Source organism: Phascolarctos cinereus, unplaced genomic scaffold (assembly GCF_003287225.1).
Source record: "Phascolarctos cinereus isolate Bilbo 61053 unplaced genomic scaffold, phaCin_HiC Scaffold_5;HRSCAF=322, whole genome shotgun sequence".
Lineage (NCBI taxonomy): Eukaryota > Metazoa > Chordata > Mammalia > Diprotodontia > Phascolarctidae > Phascolarctos > Phascolarctos cinereus.
This window is the reverse complement of record NW_027555958.1, coordinates 448,936,143-448,948,947: the sequence shown is the minus strand read 5'-3', so window position 1 is coordinate 448,948,947 and position 12,805 is coordinate 448,936,143. Positions and strand designations below refer to the sequence as shown.

Below are 12,805 nucleotides of genomic sequence, written 5' to 3'. Positions count from 1 at the left end.
TGCCTTCCTTCCTTCTTGCCTTCCAGTAGGTAGGGGGAAATGGAAGGGGAAAAATGAATGTTTGAAAACTGAAGAAAAAACATAAAAGGCACTTCCTTGGTCACTCATAAGGTAGTAGGGTAGCCCTTAGCTTACCTTTTCAAGTTCACTCCCTTCCTATCAAATGCTGCTTACACAAAAGACCATTTCAAATAATGAACTGCGTGTAAACTCATTCAAGCAAAACAGCAGATAGAAATTGGAGAGTTTATGTTAGAATGTTAAAAAAAAAAAGTACATCCAAGTGAATGAGCTTTCAGCTGAAAGTGAGAAAAATCTCAGCTTAACCAAGGAGAGAGAAGGATTGATCTCATTCAGAAGAGTTGCATTTTTAGCAGGCTCTAGAATTTCAAGCAAGTCTAGGGACATGCATGTCTGCCATTCCTAAAGTTCCCCTTCTGTCTCCACAGCTTTCCTGGAATTCCTTTTTCCAGGTGTCTCCCCTAAAGAGTGTCTGGAACCCCAGTTTAAGTAAATTCCATATGACAAGTCCATATGACAAGCATTGTGCTCAGCATTTTCTCCATCAGTTAGGAGTCAGGTCTCCTTTTGCATAAGTAGCACAGCCCAGGGTTATTCCTCCTTCCTCCAGTCTGAGTAGAAGCTGTGCTACATTTTTTATTGTTGCCTATCTGATGGGTATAAGGTAGAACTTCAACTGCTATTCCAAACAAGTCCTTTCAGAGGATCAATATCTAGTCAATGGGGAGAGTTTGAAATCCAAAGTAGTGATTCAGAAAAAAGACATGCCTTCCAATAATAGGCAAGGGATAGTCCCATTGCATTCTATACTTGTCGGAACTCATCTGGACATAATGTATTTATTTCTGGGAGAACATTGATAATCTAGTCGTCCAGAGGAGGGCAGTCAGAATCATGACTCAATCAATCAGTCAACAAGAATTATTAAATGTGTAGTCCAGAAAGAATGTCTACTAGATCAATGATATCAAAGTCAAATAGAAATGGGGAGCTCTCCATGAGGATTCTATTAACTATTAGCCACATATTAACTTAGTTTTAAAATGTAATGTTATCTATGTTTTATTGCATTTTTATTTATTTTGTCAAATATATTTTCTGATTACATTTTAACCAGGCTCAGGTTGCATTGAGAGTGTTGTTTGACATCACAAAGTTCCAATATCAGGTTGGCCAGAGACTGAGGACCTCCTACCTTTAATTTTCACTGTTAACCTTTGAACCTTGCAGGATAACTTCTGGTTACAGTTAACTATGTGTAACACTGTTATAGTAATTTAAAATTTTAGCACAACATTTAAACTACAAAATAGAGGTAAGGAAAAACTTATTGCAGATGAGCCCTCAATTTGTAACAACTTGTTACTACAATTAGTTTGTTTTAAGGTTGGGGGAAATATAATGGCTCTAAGATTTACTTGGTTCCCTCTTCTTCAGCTAGTTAGTGGGAGATTTTTGAACTCAGGAAGATGAATCTTTTTTCCTGTTTCCAAGCCCCAGCGCCCTATCCACTGAGCCACCTAGCTGCCTATTTTGCATGCAGTAGGGGCTTTAAACTATGCTTGCTGGATGGATGAATAAATGAATGAATGAATGAATGAATGAATTTATTTGCCCATTTCCACCAGTTCCTCTCGCTCCTCTCTAGCGCATCATTTCAAGCATTTTTTAAATGAAGAGGTAGGGAAAGGACCAGAATAGACAAAGTGAAGTGCTTTGTTAATTTTACCGGGATATGATAAAGTACTGGAGTCATTCAATGTAAGGAAATCTGGGAATGCAGACTTCCCGCTCTCGGGAATAGACTGCGCCTGCGCCGAAGATTACCCGCCCTGCTTTGGAATGTTGGGTCTGTCCAGAACTCAGACGCCGTTTCCCAGGCAACACCCAAGCTGGCTTGGACTTCCGGCTTCCTTTGCTTTTCCTCCCCTCGACCCGCTTCTGCGCACGCGCAAGGCGGTCCCGACCGTTGGCAAAAGCCGAAAGTTTAAAAAGCCTCTGCGCGCGGGGGGCGGGACTTCGCTGGAGAGACAGCCAAGGGGGCGGGGCTGGGTGGGGAGAGAAGGGCTCCAGCTGGGCGCGCGGGCCGAGCGGTCGCAGCTACGGCTTTCGATTGGCCAGGGGGTGGGACGGTCTCTAGCGCCGATTGGTCGGCCTGCTCGGGGCCGCTCCCTACGCCGCCGACGCCATGTCAGTGTCAGGAGGGGCTCCTGGCTGTGTCCGCTCCCGCCCGGCTTGGCCTGGCTTTGCCGCTTCGGTTCCCGCCGAACCAACGGGTCGAAGCTGGGGCTCCAGCCGCCGCTAGGTGATCCAGCAGCTGCCGGGCGGGCCCGGGGGCGCCGGGAGGAGGGGCCCTGCAGACAAAGGGGGAAACCGAGGCACGGAGCGGAGCAGCTGGCGGCTAGCCGGAGGCGCCCATCTCGGAGGTAGGCGGGGACGGCCCCGGGGAAAGGATGGGCTGCTTGGGTCCTTGACTCGACCCGCTACCCTGCACTTTTTAGGCGCTTTCTGTGTACCAGGCCCTGGGCGCTGCGCTGGGGATACCAGGTGGGGCTCCTGCCCTCTGGGGGCGCCCCGTCTCAGTGGGGGGTGGGCCTGAGACAGCAGGCCGGCAGCCTGGTCCGTGCAGCGCAGATGGGCCGTCATCTCGGAGGAAATCCAGGGAAGCTTCTGGCAGAGATGAGGAAGGAGAGCCCTTCAGGCATGGGGCACGGCCAGGGCAAAGGCGCGGAGTTGGGATCTTGAGCAACGTGGCCTGTGTCTCAGCACAGGAGACAGAGTGTAAGAAGACTGGGGTTGGGGGAGGGAGGCAGGCTTGAAAGGCTCAGAACGTCAAATAGAGGATTTTGTATTTATTTGATCCTGGAACTGAAGAGGAGTCTCTGGAATTTATTGAGTAGGGGGGATGATATGGTCAGACTTGAGCTTTGACAGGGGAGTGGAGGGTGGACTAGAGTGGGGAAAGACTTGGAGGGAAAACAATTAGCAGGTTAGTGAAGTGGGGGCTTGCTCTGACAGCTGATGAGGTAGGTCACTGGGTGAGAGAAGAGTCCTGGGGTCTCTCCACTGGTAGGGTAGGTGATAATCTTGTGGGTCTGAACCAGGCATATAAGGCCTGCAGGGAAGTGGGGGGTGGGAGGAAGGGGCCTGATGGTACTTTCCATATTTCTCCCACTGAGTGAGTTCAGTTATGATCTGTGTGGATGATTCATAGATCTCTGTATCAAGCCCTTTTTTCTCTCTTCTCTGCTACATCACCAACTGCCTGGTGGACATCCCCCCCCCCCAGGTTTCCTTTATCCATCCCAAACTCATCCTGTCTCAAACAGAGTTCATTCTCTTTCTCCCCAGACACACTCCTCTTCTGAGCTTTCCTGGGATGCTGTCCAGGGCACTCCCATCCTTCCAGTCTGCCCACACTCAACTTCAGAGCCATCCTTGACTCTTCACTCATCCCACACATCTAGACAGTTACCAAGTCATATTAATTCTACCTCAACGATATTTCTCTCTATCTCTTTACTCCCTCGGCCACCACCCTGGTTCAGACCCTCAGCACCTCCCCCCTGGGCCCCATCTCCCATCTTCCCCCTGAGCTACCAAAGTGACATTCCTAAAGCTCAGGTCTGACGGTGTCATGCCCTGCTCAGGAGGTTTCAGGGACCAAACTGCTGTAAGAAACAGTCAGGAGATGACTTCCTCCAGCAGCACACGTTGCCTTTGGCCGTGTGGTCTTCCTCCGTGGGGGCAGGTAGTTGTTTAGCACCTTAATGTAGATCATCCATAGCCTTCTTCATTGCCCTTTGGAAGCTCACCACCTGAGCAGACTCCAGTGCTAGTAGTAATGATTAGTAATGATAGCACCTGCATCCCAGTCCCCTTCCAGGAGTATTACTTATCTCTATTTTAACGGAGGACAGCAAGTGACTTGTCTGACACTGTTGTCAGAGCAATGGCTCCGATTCTTTGTGCACTTCTCCTGTCAATCACTAATGAGCATTTGATGCCTGTTAAGAATATGAAAAGGAGTTTGTCCTGAGAGGCAGAGGGGTTTGGGCCCACTCGTGCCATGGGGTATGCCTGAGTTCAGCCTGCAAATATCCTTGTCCTCGCTGCATTGGGCATGCAGAGTTGAGTTGGTTGGGGGCTGGAACTCTGAATGTTCATTAATATTCGAGTATTTAACTTGGTATTGTTAGTTCCTGACATTTTCACGGTATGGGATTCTTCTTGTCTTGTGGGTTTGCCCTATAAAAAGGAGTTAACACATGCACTCTCCACCTCACTGATTTGTTGTGAGAAAAGTGCTTTGTAAATCTCAAAAGTCCTATATAAAGCACGTGAAAGCTCCTGTTTCTGAGATGATTTTATAAAGTATGGGTAGAAAATGAGCTTCTGTAAATGTGTCATTTTAATCACACCTTCAAAAGGAACATCACGGCTCCTAATTCTCTTTAGAGTTTAAATAGTGTCTCCCATATGAGAAGGAACCTCTCCCCACTCCTTTGAAGAAAGGGTTGTTCTGTGGGGTAGAATGCTGTGTATTGTTAACTTTAGGGGATTCATTGGTTGATTCTACTGATTTTTTTTTTAAAAAAATTCTTTGCTACATAACAAAATAATGATTTCATGAGTGAGGGAAGAATACATGTTAAGGTACATTAATGAAAATGTGTTTTAAAGTAGCTTCTCCCATTTCTTCATTTTTGTGTTTTTTCTTAGTGGTCAGACCTGTCATGGAGGCTGTGTATGCCCCTCCAGGGCACCAGATGAATCCCAGGTATGTTTACATGGTACAGTGGTGCTCCCTGTACGTGTTGCCCCCAGGTATTGTGATCCTTTGGTCATGATCTTGAGTGATGCTTCCTTTTCTGTTCTCCTGAATTTTGTTATTGCTCTATGTAAGAACTGTTGATTTTTGGATTCGTTTTGTGTCTTGCTACTTTACAAAAGCTATCAAGTTTGTCAGTTAATTCACTTGGACCTTTCTGGGGTTTTGGAAGTAAACCATGGAGCCATCTTCCAATAAGGGTCGTGTGGTTTCCTCTTTGCCAGCCTATCTTTATGCCTTTCATTTTTTCACTCTTATCTTATTACCATCACTAGCATTTTTAGTACTAGGTCAAGTAACACGGGTAAACAGGATGTCTTGGCCTTACTTTTCAGTTGGGAAAGTTTCTTGTGTTTTCAGAGTTGGGACTGGGGTTTGGGCCAACTCATACCATGGGACATTCCTAGAGCCTGCCTGTAATTTCCTTGTGTTTGCTGCACTGGGCATGGGGAGTTGGTTGGGGGATTACCATCTTGGTTTCTCTTCTTGGGATGTTTACCAGCTTATGGGATAGGAGTTCAAGAGAGAGACAAAGCAAGCTATGTAGATCTGGAAGTCATCTGAATATGAAATCCATAGGAACTGATGAGATTAGAAGATAGAGGGGAAGGCCAGGAAGACCTGGCGTTATATCCACAGTTGTTGTTTGTCCTTCATTTAGAAGAGGACCAATGACATGATGTCTTGACTTGCTCATGAATTGGATTGAAGTGAGGCAGAGCTGCACAAAGTCATCAGCCTCACTCTCTGCCAGTCATGGAAGTCCAGTGGTGGGACAAAAGTCAGGGCAGCTGTCGATGGCCTGGGATGCAGTGGGTGACCTTGGTGTCTTTGATGTCTGACCAGGCGTTAAGTGCTGGACAGTGTCCGCTTCAACCGCCTTCCTGGCGATTGGAACAAACTGTTCTCATTCACTCATTCTGCCAGGGAAAGTCTTCACACGCTTGGAGTAGACAGCCCCCCAACTCACCGATGGGTTTCAGGCCCATTGGCTATCCTGTCTTCAGAGATGGTTTTACTGGGATGTGGCCACTGGCCATGCTACAGCTTCTTGGAGCCACAGGTGAGAGTTGGGTAAAGGTGGACACCAAAGGTAGATGGATGAGGCTACACCAGAGGGGCTAGTCCTTCCTGAACACCCCATACATCCACAGTTAGGGGCACTCTAGGAGGAGACTGAGAGGGAGTGGTTCAATAGGTAGGAGAACCAAGGGAGATCTGTGCCATTAACCAGAGAGGAGAGCTTCTAGACTGCCAGGGTGGTCAGGAGTGTGAGATGCTACAGAAAGATAGAGAAGGGTGATGGTCTAGGAAAGGCCATTGGATTTGCCATTTAAGAGGACAGTGGTGCCTTTAGTGAGAGCAGTTTCACTTGATTAATGAAGTAGGAAGTAAGTGAGAAAAACAGAATTGGAGGCAACGGGAGGAGACAGTTTTTCTAGGAATTTGGTTCAGAAAGGGAAGTATGGAATGATGGCTCAAGGAATGGTAGAGTCAAGTGAGGATTTTGTTAGGGTGAGGGAGACCTGGACATCTTTGTAGACAACCAGGAATGAGCCAGGAGGAAGGGAGAGACTGAATATTAGGTGGAGAGGAGAGGAAGAAGTGTTGCGGGGACCATCCCTGATGGGTCTCCTTAAAGAGAGAGATTCCTTTGGTGGGGATGCGAAGGGCACAATGTGGTTTGCCAAGCCTCATATGCCCTGTTGATGGACCTTTCCATGGACCTTCCACATTACATTTTAACCAAAGACACAGAAATATACATCTTGGGAGAAGTTAGATGCCCCCCTGACTGCAATGTGAAGGGGAAGGTCAGATTTGTGGAAACAGGCAAGAAATCTCTTTGGACCCACCCTAAAGGGAGAGGAGTTTTGGGGAAATAAAGGTTTGGGAACCACAGCATGGAATAAGTTATGTCTGTTCTCAGGGAGAGTTCTGTCTCTTGGGACCTTATATTTCCGGGACTTGTATCTTTAAGTCAGTGGTGAAAGGAAGAGGATATCTTTGTCTAGGAAGGTTTCTTTTTGAAAGCTCTCTCTGGATCTAGGCAGGGATGGGGTTTTTTCTCTGTCTCTTGGGAAAGTACTCTGGTGGTGGGAATGAGATTGGCTCAGTCTTTCTTTTTCTGTAGGGGTTTGTTTCTTGGGTTGGTGTGGCCTCTATCTCTATCCATTTAGACCAAGAGAAAGTCAAGGAAATACAGACAAATTGTTCTTGTCACTTCAAAAAATCTGAATAATGTCTTGTAATACATAGCTCAATCCCTGCTGTTCATAAAACACACGTATTTCTGTACATAGACAGATAGGAATTTTTTTTTCCCTCTCCTCTTTCTGAGAATTTCTTGACCTGAGTCCAGCTTTGGCTCCCTGGGATGCCTGAGATGTCTCTGGCCTTCTGGACTCTGCTGTTAGCCTTCAGTGGGATGGGAGAGGAGGGCGGGGCATGCCACCTGTCTCTTGATTTTCTCAGTATGTGGGAATAGTTGGGGACCAGCTTAATCCGCTGGTTTCTGTCTTCAGATTCTCTCTGTGCCAGATGTTGTTGGTGTAAGGTTGCTGAAACAAGACCCCAGAAGGCTGATCAGTTTTCCTCTCTTCCCCTCAACTTCCACCTTCCTCATTAAAGCCCTAATTAGATGTTTCTTGGAAGGGCATCTTTGTGCAGCCTAATTTATACCCAACACAAGCAGCTAATTTGTAGAACAAGGGAACTGGGCCAGATGAGCCTTAAGATGCTGTCCCTTGATAGCCTCCCAGGTGTGTTAGAGCAGGTTTGGGCCTAACCGGATCGATTCTGATCTTCCTGCCATGGCTGTGTTCTGTGATTGCAGCTAGGAATCCCATGAAAGCCTCCCTGCAAAAGAACCAGAGAGAGATACAGGAGAATTAGGAAACCTAGAACTTTCTATGGATTGATGTCGCAGTGTTGAAAGTGGAGATGGAAGAGCTTGCTTATGGTTTTCCTTGTTTTCACCCGTTGCCCTCTTACTGCCTTGTGATGCCACCCATACAGCTGAAGTTTCATCTCACCTGAACTCTGAGTGGTGTGGTTTTTGTCAAGGGACTTTTTTAGGAGTTCTGTGGGAGAATGTCCTTCAGGCAGAGCCTCATCGGTGCACATACGGAGGCTAGCAAAAGACCCTTCTACCAAAAAGTGTGAACGCCTCAAGCGTGAGGCTTGGTCCAGAGTAGTTGTCTTTCTTCTCTGTTTTTCTCCTTGGGGGTTCTGCCTGTTTTAATATGTTAGAGTTTTTTTCCTTAAGTCAAACAAAATGACTACATCCAAAGTCCTGCTGGGAGAGCTCTTCGTGGGCTTCGCACCATGGGATCGGCCCTGGGGGGCCTTCTCCCACCGTGCTCCTCTGCACCTCCTGGGAGGCTGATGGGAGAAGGAGTTTCTCAAGGGATTCAGGCCTGTCATTATTTAATAACACTTATTAGGGAAGAGAAACATAGGAAGGGAAAGGAATAGACATCTATCAGGAGCCCACTGTGTCAGGCACCTACAAATATTATCTCATTTGAGCCTCACAACAACCCTGGGAGGGAGGTGCTGTTATTATTGCCCTTTTACAGTTGAGGAAACCGAGGCAGACAGGTTAAATGGTTTGCCCAGGGTTACGAAGCTATTAAATGTCTGAGGCTGGATTTGAACTCATAACTCTGGGCCTAGTGCTTTATCCACAGCTGCCTACTACAAACCCTCTGTACTTCAAGGGACTTAAATAGTTTAATCAACTCTTATCTTAGTGATCTGAGAATTAGTCCTTGCTTTAGATCAAGAATTCCAGTACATTTCTTCTATTCATTTTTCTTGGCTTTAGATTAAAGAGACAGTTAAAAAGATAAGCATGTCTTAACCAAATCTACATTTATTTGTACTTTGATTAAAAGGATTACTTCAAACAAAATGGTACCTTTCAGCTTTCCTCCATCAAAGAGCTTGCTTTGGGATCCAACCCCAATGGGAGATGTCAAGTATTTGCATCTCAGTTACTACAGGTATGAAATGTTATCCTTTGTTTCTCTTTAATGTAATTGGGAGCAAAGTGGGATAAAGAGGCCTTCACAAACTGGCACAGACTCTGGCCGCTGCTTTTATGTTCCTCGCCTTCTCTGTTTTCAAAGTTGGCAGCTCACTTTCCATGAATTCCATCGTCTTCCCCTCTAGGAAACCTCCTCAGCTCTCCTGTTGGCCCTGCTGCTTGGCTCCAGTCTCTCAGGCCGCAGCTAGGTTTTTAGCACTGCGTTGGGCACTGTGGAGCCTCTCAGAGCACAGCACATGCTTCCTACCCTCAAGGAACTCAAGCTAGGGAAGGAGAGAAGATGAAAGGCGACCAGGAGGTGACAGCTGCTAGTCACCGGTTCAGTGTGGTTGTGCAGGATGTGGGCTTTCTGAAAAGAGGAGCCTCTGTGAGGGCCTCAAGGGAGAGATTTAGAGTTGATAGGCTTTTAATGAGGTCTTCGGGGGATAGGCCCAGAGGAAGGCGAGGGCATTTCTGACAAGTGGAACAGTCTAAGCCTGGGGTGAGCCGGGGGCAGTGGAAGGGAGGGGGAGTGTGCTTGGTTGGGCCAGGTGGAAGCCCACGTAAGAGCTGGAGGGGTGTGCCAGGCTGAGGAGCTTAGATTTGGGAAATGAATTTATGAAATGGAGAGACACTGGAAGATTTGAGCAGGGCTGTGATGAGTGAGCAATGTCAGGGAGGTTAGTCAGATCTGGAATTGATAGGCAGGATGGACTGGAGGGTGGCAGGAAACTGGCCAGGTGATAGTTGGAGTCATGTAGTGATCAGACCTGCCCCAGAGTGGAGACAATGCGGGATGGCGAAGAAGGTAACAGAGAACAGGTATCAGAGGGGAATGAAGCCAAGAGATGCCTCTAGATGACACAGATTTTGAGTCTGAGTGGTCCAGAACAGGGTGAGAGGGGAGGGGTCTTATTATTATTTTTTTTTGGTGAGGCAGTTCGGGTTCAAGTGACTTGCCTAAGGTCACACAGCTAGTAAATGTCCATTGTCTGAAGCCGTATTTGAACTCAGGTCCTCCTGATTCTGTGGCTGGTGCTCTACCATCACCTAGCTACCCACCACCCCTTTGTGTGTGTGTGTGTGTGTGTGTTTGGTTTGATATGTTGAACCAAGGTGAGCTTTCCAAGCGGAGGGACGCACTAGGTTGTTTGAGATTTGGGACAGGAAGTGGAGGTTAGAAAATCATCAGCACAGAAAGGATAGTGAAAGCCACATGAGAAAGAGTGGGAGGAGAAAACTCAAGGTCACGTCTGTTGTGTTGCTGGTCATAGCATGAGATGGAGTAGGGAGGTCAACGACAGTGGAGATAATGGTTGGATTTGGCCACGGTGCCATGTTTGGTCTTTAAGGGAAGATTCTCAGTAATAATGGCAACAGAGAAGTAAGACCATGAGCTAATGCGGGCAGCTGGGTCAAGCAAGGGTTTTTCTCCCATGGGGAGATCTAGGCTTAATAATGCCTGCAGATACGTTTCTAATTGTGAAGTGAACATAACAGCTCTCATTCAAAACCTAAAGATCAAGATGGCAGATGCATCTCAATATTTTACAGGAAACCGAAGCTTGTGGTGACTGAGAAGGCCCTTCGGCTTGCTTATCGTCATGCTAAGCAGAATGACCCAAATTTGTCGTGTTTTTTGCTTGGGACTCTCTTAATAGACGAAGGTAACCAGCATTTTGGCCTATGACTGGTGTCTTTGATGGGTGTTGGTGAAGATTCATTCTGATTTGAGCTCGGCATCAGTCCACTCCCTCCCATCCTCCCATGTCTTGTTCTCAGCATTCCTAGTGATACCCCCTCAAACATGCTAACTTCTCAGCTTTTCCACTTTCCCATTCCTCATGACCCACTTTCCATCCCCCTCAGCTCCCACAGAGATGGTTGTGCCCTTGAATTCACCATCATGGGCAACTGCTCCATTTCCAAGTTCATGAATTCTGAGGCTGAGCTCTGATCCTCATCTTTGACCATTGTAGTCTCCCCTGTGCCTTGTGACCCCTAACCCTGTCCTCACCCTCTCTAGGGCTCCATGCCTCCCACCCCTCGGGCCTTTCCCAGGTCATCTCCTCTGCTCTGGGTGTACTCTTCTCCCTTCCCCATCTTGATCACCTTGGACTGGATGAAACAGTCCAGCTCTGCTGTCTTCCTCCCAGGAGTCCCAAACGGGGATTGCCATCTGCTGCCTTGGCTCTTATGATTTACTGCTGGGATCAAAAAAATCATGGACCCGTGCTGACTGGTCCACTACGATTTCTGGTCCGTAATCTCACCAGACCCTTACTGTGGTGAGGAATCCTTTTGCACGTCGCCTCCCAGGGGTTCCCTCCCCAGCCTCCCATTTCACTGACAAGAGGAAGCTGTTTGCTGTGAGCTCCCTTGTTTCTCCTCCTCCTCTCATCACTCACATGCCTTTCCTGCTTTTGTCTTCATCTCTGTTTTGTCTGAAGTGGCCTTCTCCTTGCCAAAGCATGCTTCTCTCCAGATACTCATTTGCGAGATACCCATTTCATCCTGATTTTTCCAGGAGATTGCCCCTTCTCTCATCTGCATACTCACTTATTTTCAGTCTCTCCCTGCCCACGGCTGTTTTCCTGCTGTCTACAAACATGCCCTCGTCTCCCCTGTCCTCAGAAAGCCCTTACCTGCTCTGTCTTCCCCACTAGCTGTTGTCCCATATTTCTCCTTTCTGGAGAAGGCCGTCTGCACTGGGCGACTCTACTTTCCCTCTCCCCCTTTCTCATATGAAATTTTGAACATTAAAATTGTCCATTTTTAATAAATATTCTAGTCTTTAAAAAAAACCCTCTGCAGTCTAGCTTCTGACCTCATGTTTCAAATGAAACAGCTGTTTCCGCAGTTAATTGCCAAATCTAATAGCCCTTTCTCAATCTTTCTCCTTACTGACCTCTCTGCAGCCTTTAAAACTATTGATGATCTTCTGCGTATTTTCTTCTCTCAAGGTTTTTGCGAGGCTTCTCTCAGCAGGTTCTCCTCCTCCCAGAGGTCCTTACTGACCTCTTCTTCTCAGTCTGCTTTTTTGGGTCTTCACCCGAACTACCCTCACAAACCCCAGGGGTCGGTCTTTAGCCTTCCCTATTTACTCTAGAGTATCTTGCTTGGGGATCTTCTCAGCTCTCAAGGATTCGGCATTCTCAGTGCTGTTGAGGCCCAGATTGTTGTATCCAGGCCTAACCTCTCTGCTGAATCTCGTTATTGCATCAGTACTACTGAACATCTCAAAATGGATGACCCCTAGATATCTCCAACACAACATGTCCAAAGTAGACTTTGCCCCAGACTTTCCTTTCACTGTTCGGGGTGTCCATCCTCTCAGTCACCCAGGCTCCCACTCTCAGTGTCCTAATCCTTACCTTCTCATACCCACTCCTACCATACCAGGGCCTTCATTTCCACCTTCCCACTGTTTCATGTGTGCAGCCCCTCAGCGTCTCCTGCCCAGGGTAGGGCAGCAGCCCCCTGCTGGTCGCCTGCCTCAAGCCCCACCACATTCCAGTCAGTCCTTCATTTGGCCGCCAACATGACCTTCCTAAATCACCCTGCTCAGTTAACTCTGGGGACTCCCTGTTACCTTTTGGATCCAACAGAAAATCTTCTGTCTAGGTTTTAAAACATGACACGACAGGACATGATGTGAGGACATAACAACACCCTGCCCTTCCAGGGTTCTTACACCTTACACCCTTCCTCAGTATTCTGTAAATCCACCAGCGCTGGACTTTTTGCTGTCCCTTGAACACGTTACATCTCCCAACTCCTTGTCTCCTGGCTCCTTGGCTGAACCCCATACCTGAAGTGTTCTTCCTCATTTCTGTCTCCTGGCTTATTCCAGTTTTAGCTAAGATCCCACCTTCTGAAAGAGCACCCCCCAGCCGCTGGTGCCTTCCCTCCAACATTACCTT

The 12,805-nt window shown here is 47.3% G+C and overlaps 1 protein-coding gene across 8 annotated transcripts in view; it reads left to right on the top strand.

Moving 5' to 3' along the window:
• The first annotated feature begins 2,194 nt into the window (after positions 1-2,194).
• The window catches only part of STIL (STIL centriolar assembly protein), a 47,353-nt gene continuing 36,742 nt past the window's right edge, over positions 2,195-12,805 (top strand). For 3 of the 8 annotated variants that reach the window (XM_020987681.2, XM_020987685.2, XM_020987680.2), the window contains exons 1-4: positions 2,195-2,447; positions 4,744-4,801; positions 8,752-8,859; positions 10,437-10,549. In XM_020987681.2, the coding sequence (XP_020843340.1) occupies positions 4,758-4,801; positions 8,752-8,859; positions 10,437-10,549 (265 nt within the window). In that variant the 5' untranslated portion in view covers positions 2,195-2,447; positions 4,744-4,757. Of the gene's footprint in view, positions 2,448-2,650; positions 2,803-4,743; positions 4,802-5,779; positions 5,916-8,751; positions 8,860-10,436; positions 10,550-12,805 lie in introns of those variants that run through there. The other 5 variants (XM_020987682.2, XM_078156620.1, XM_078156619.1 and 2 more) reach the window with 5 other exon arrangements.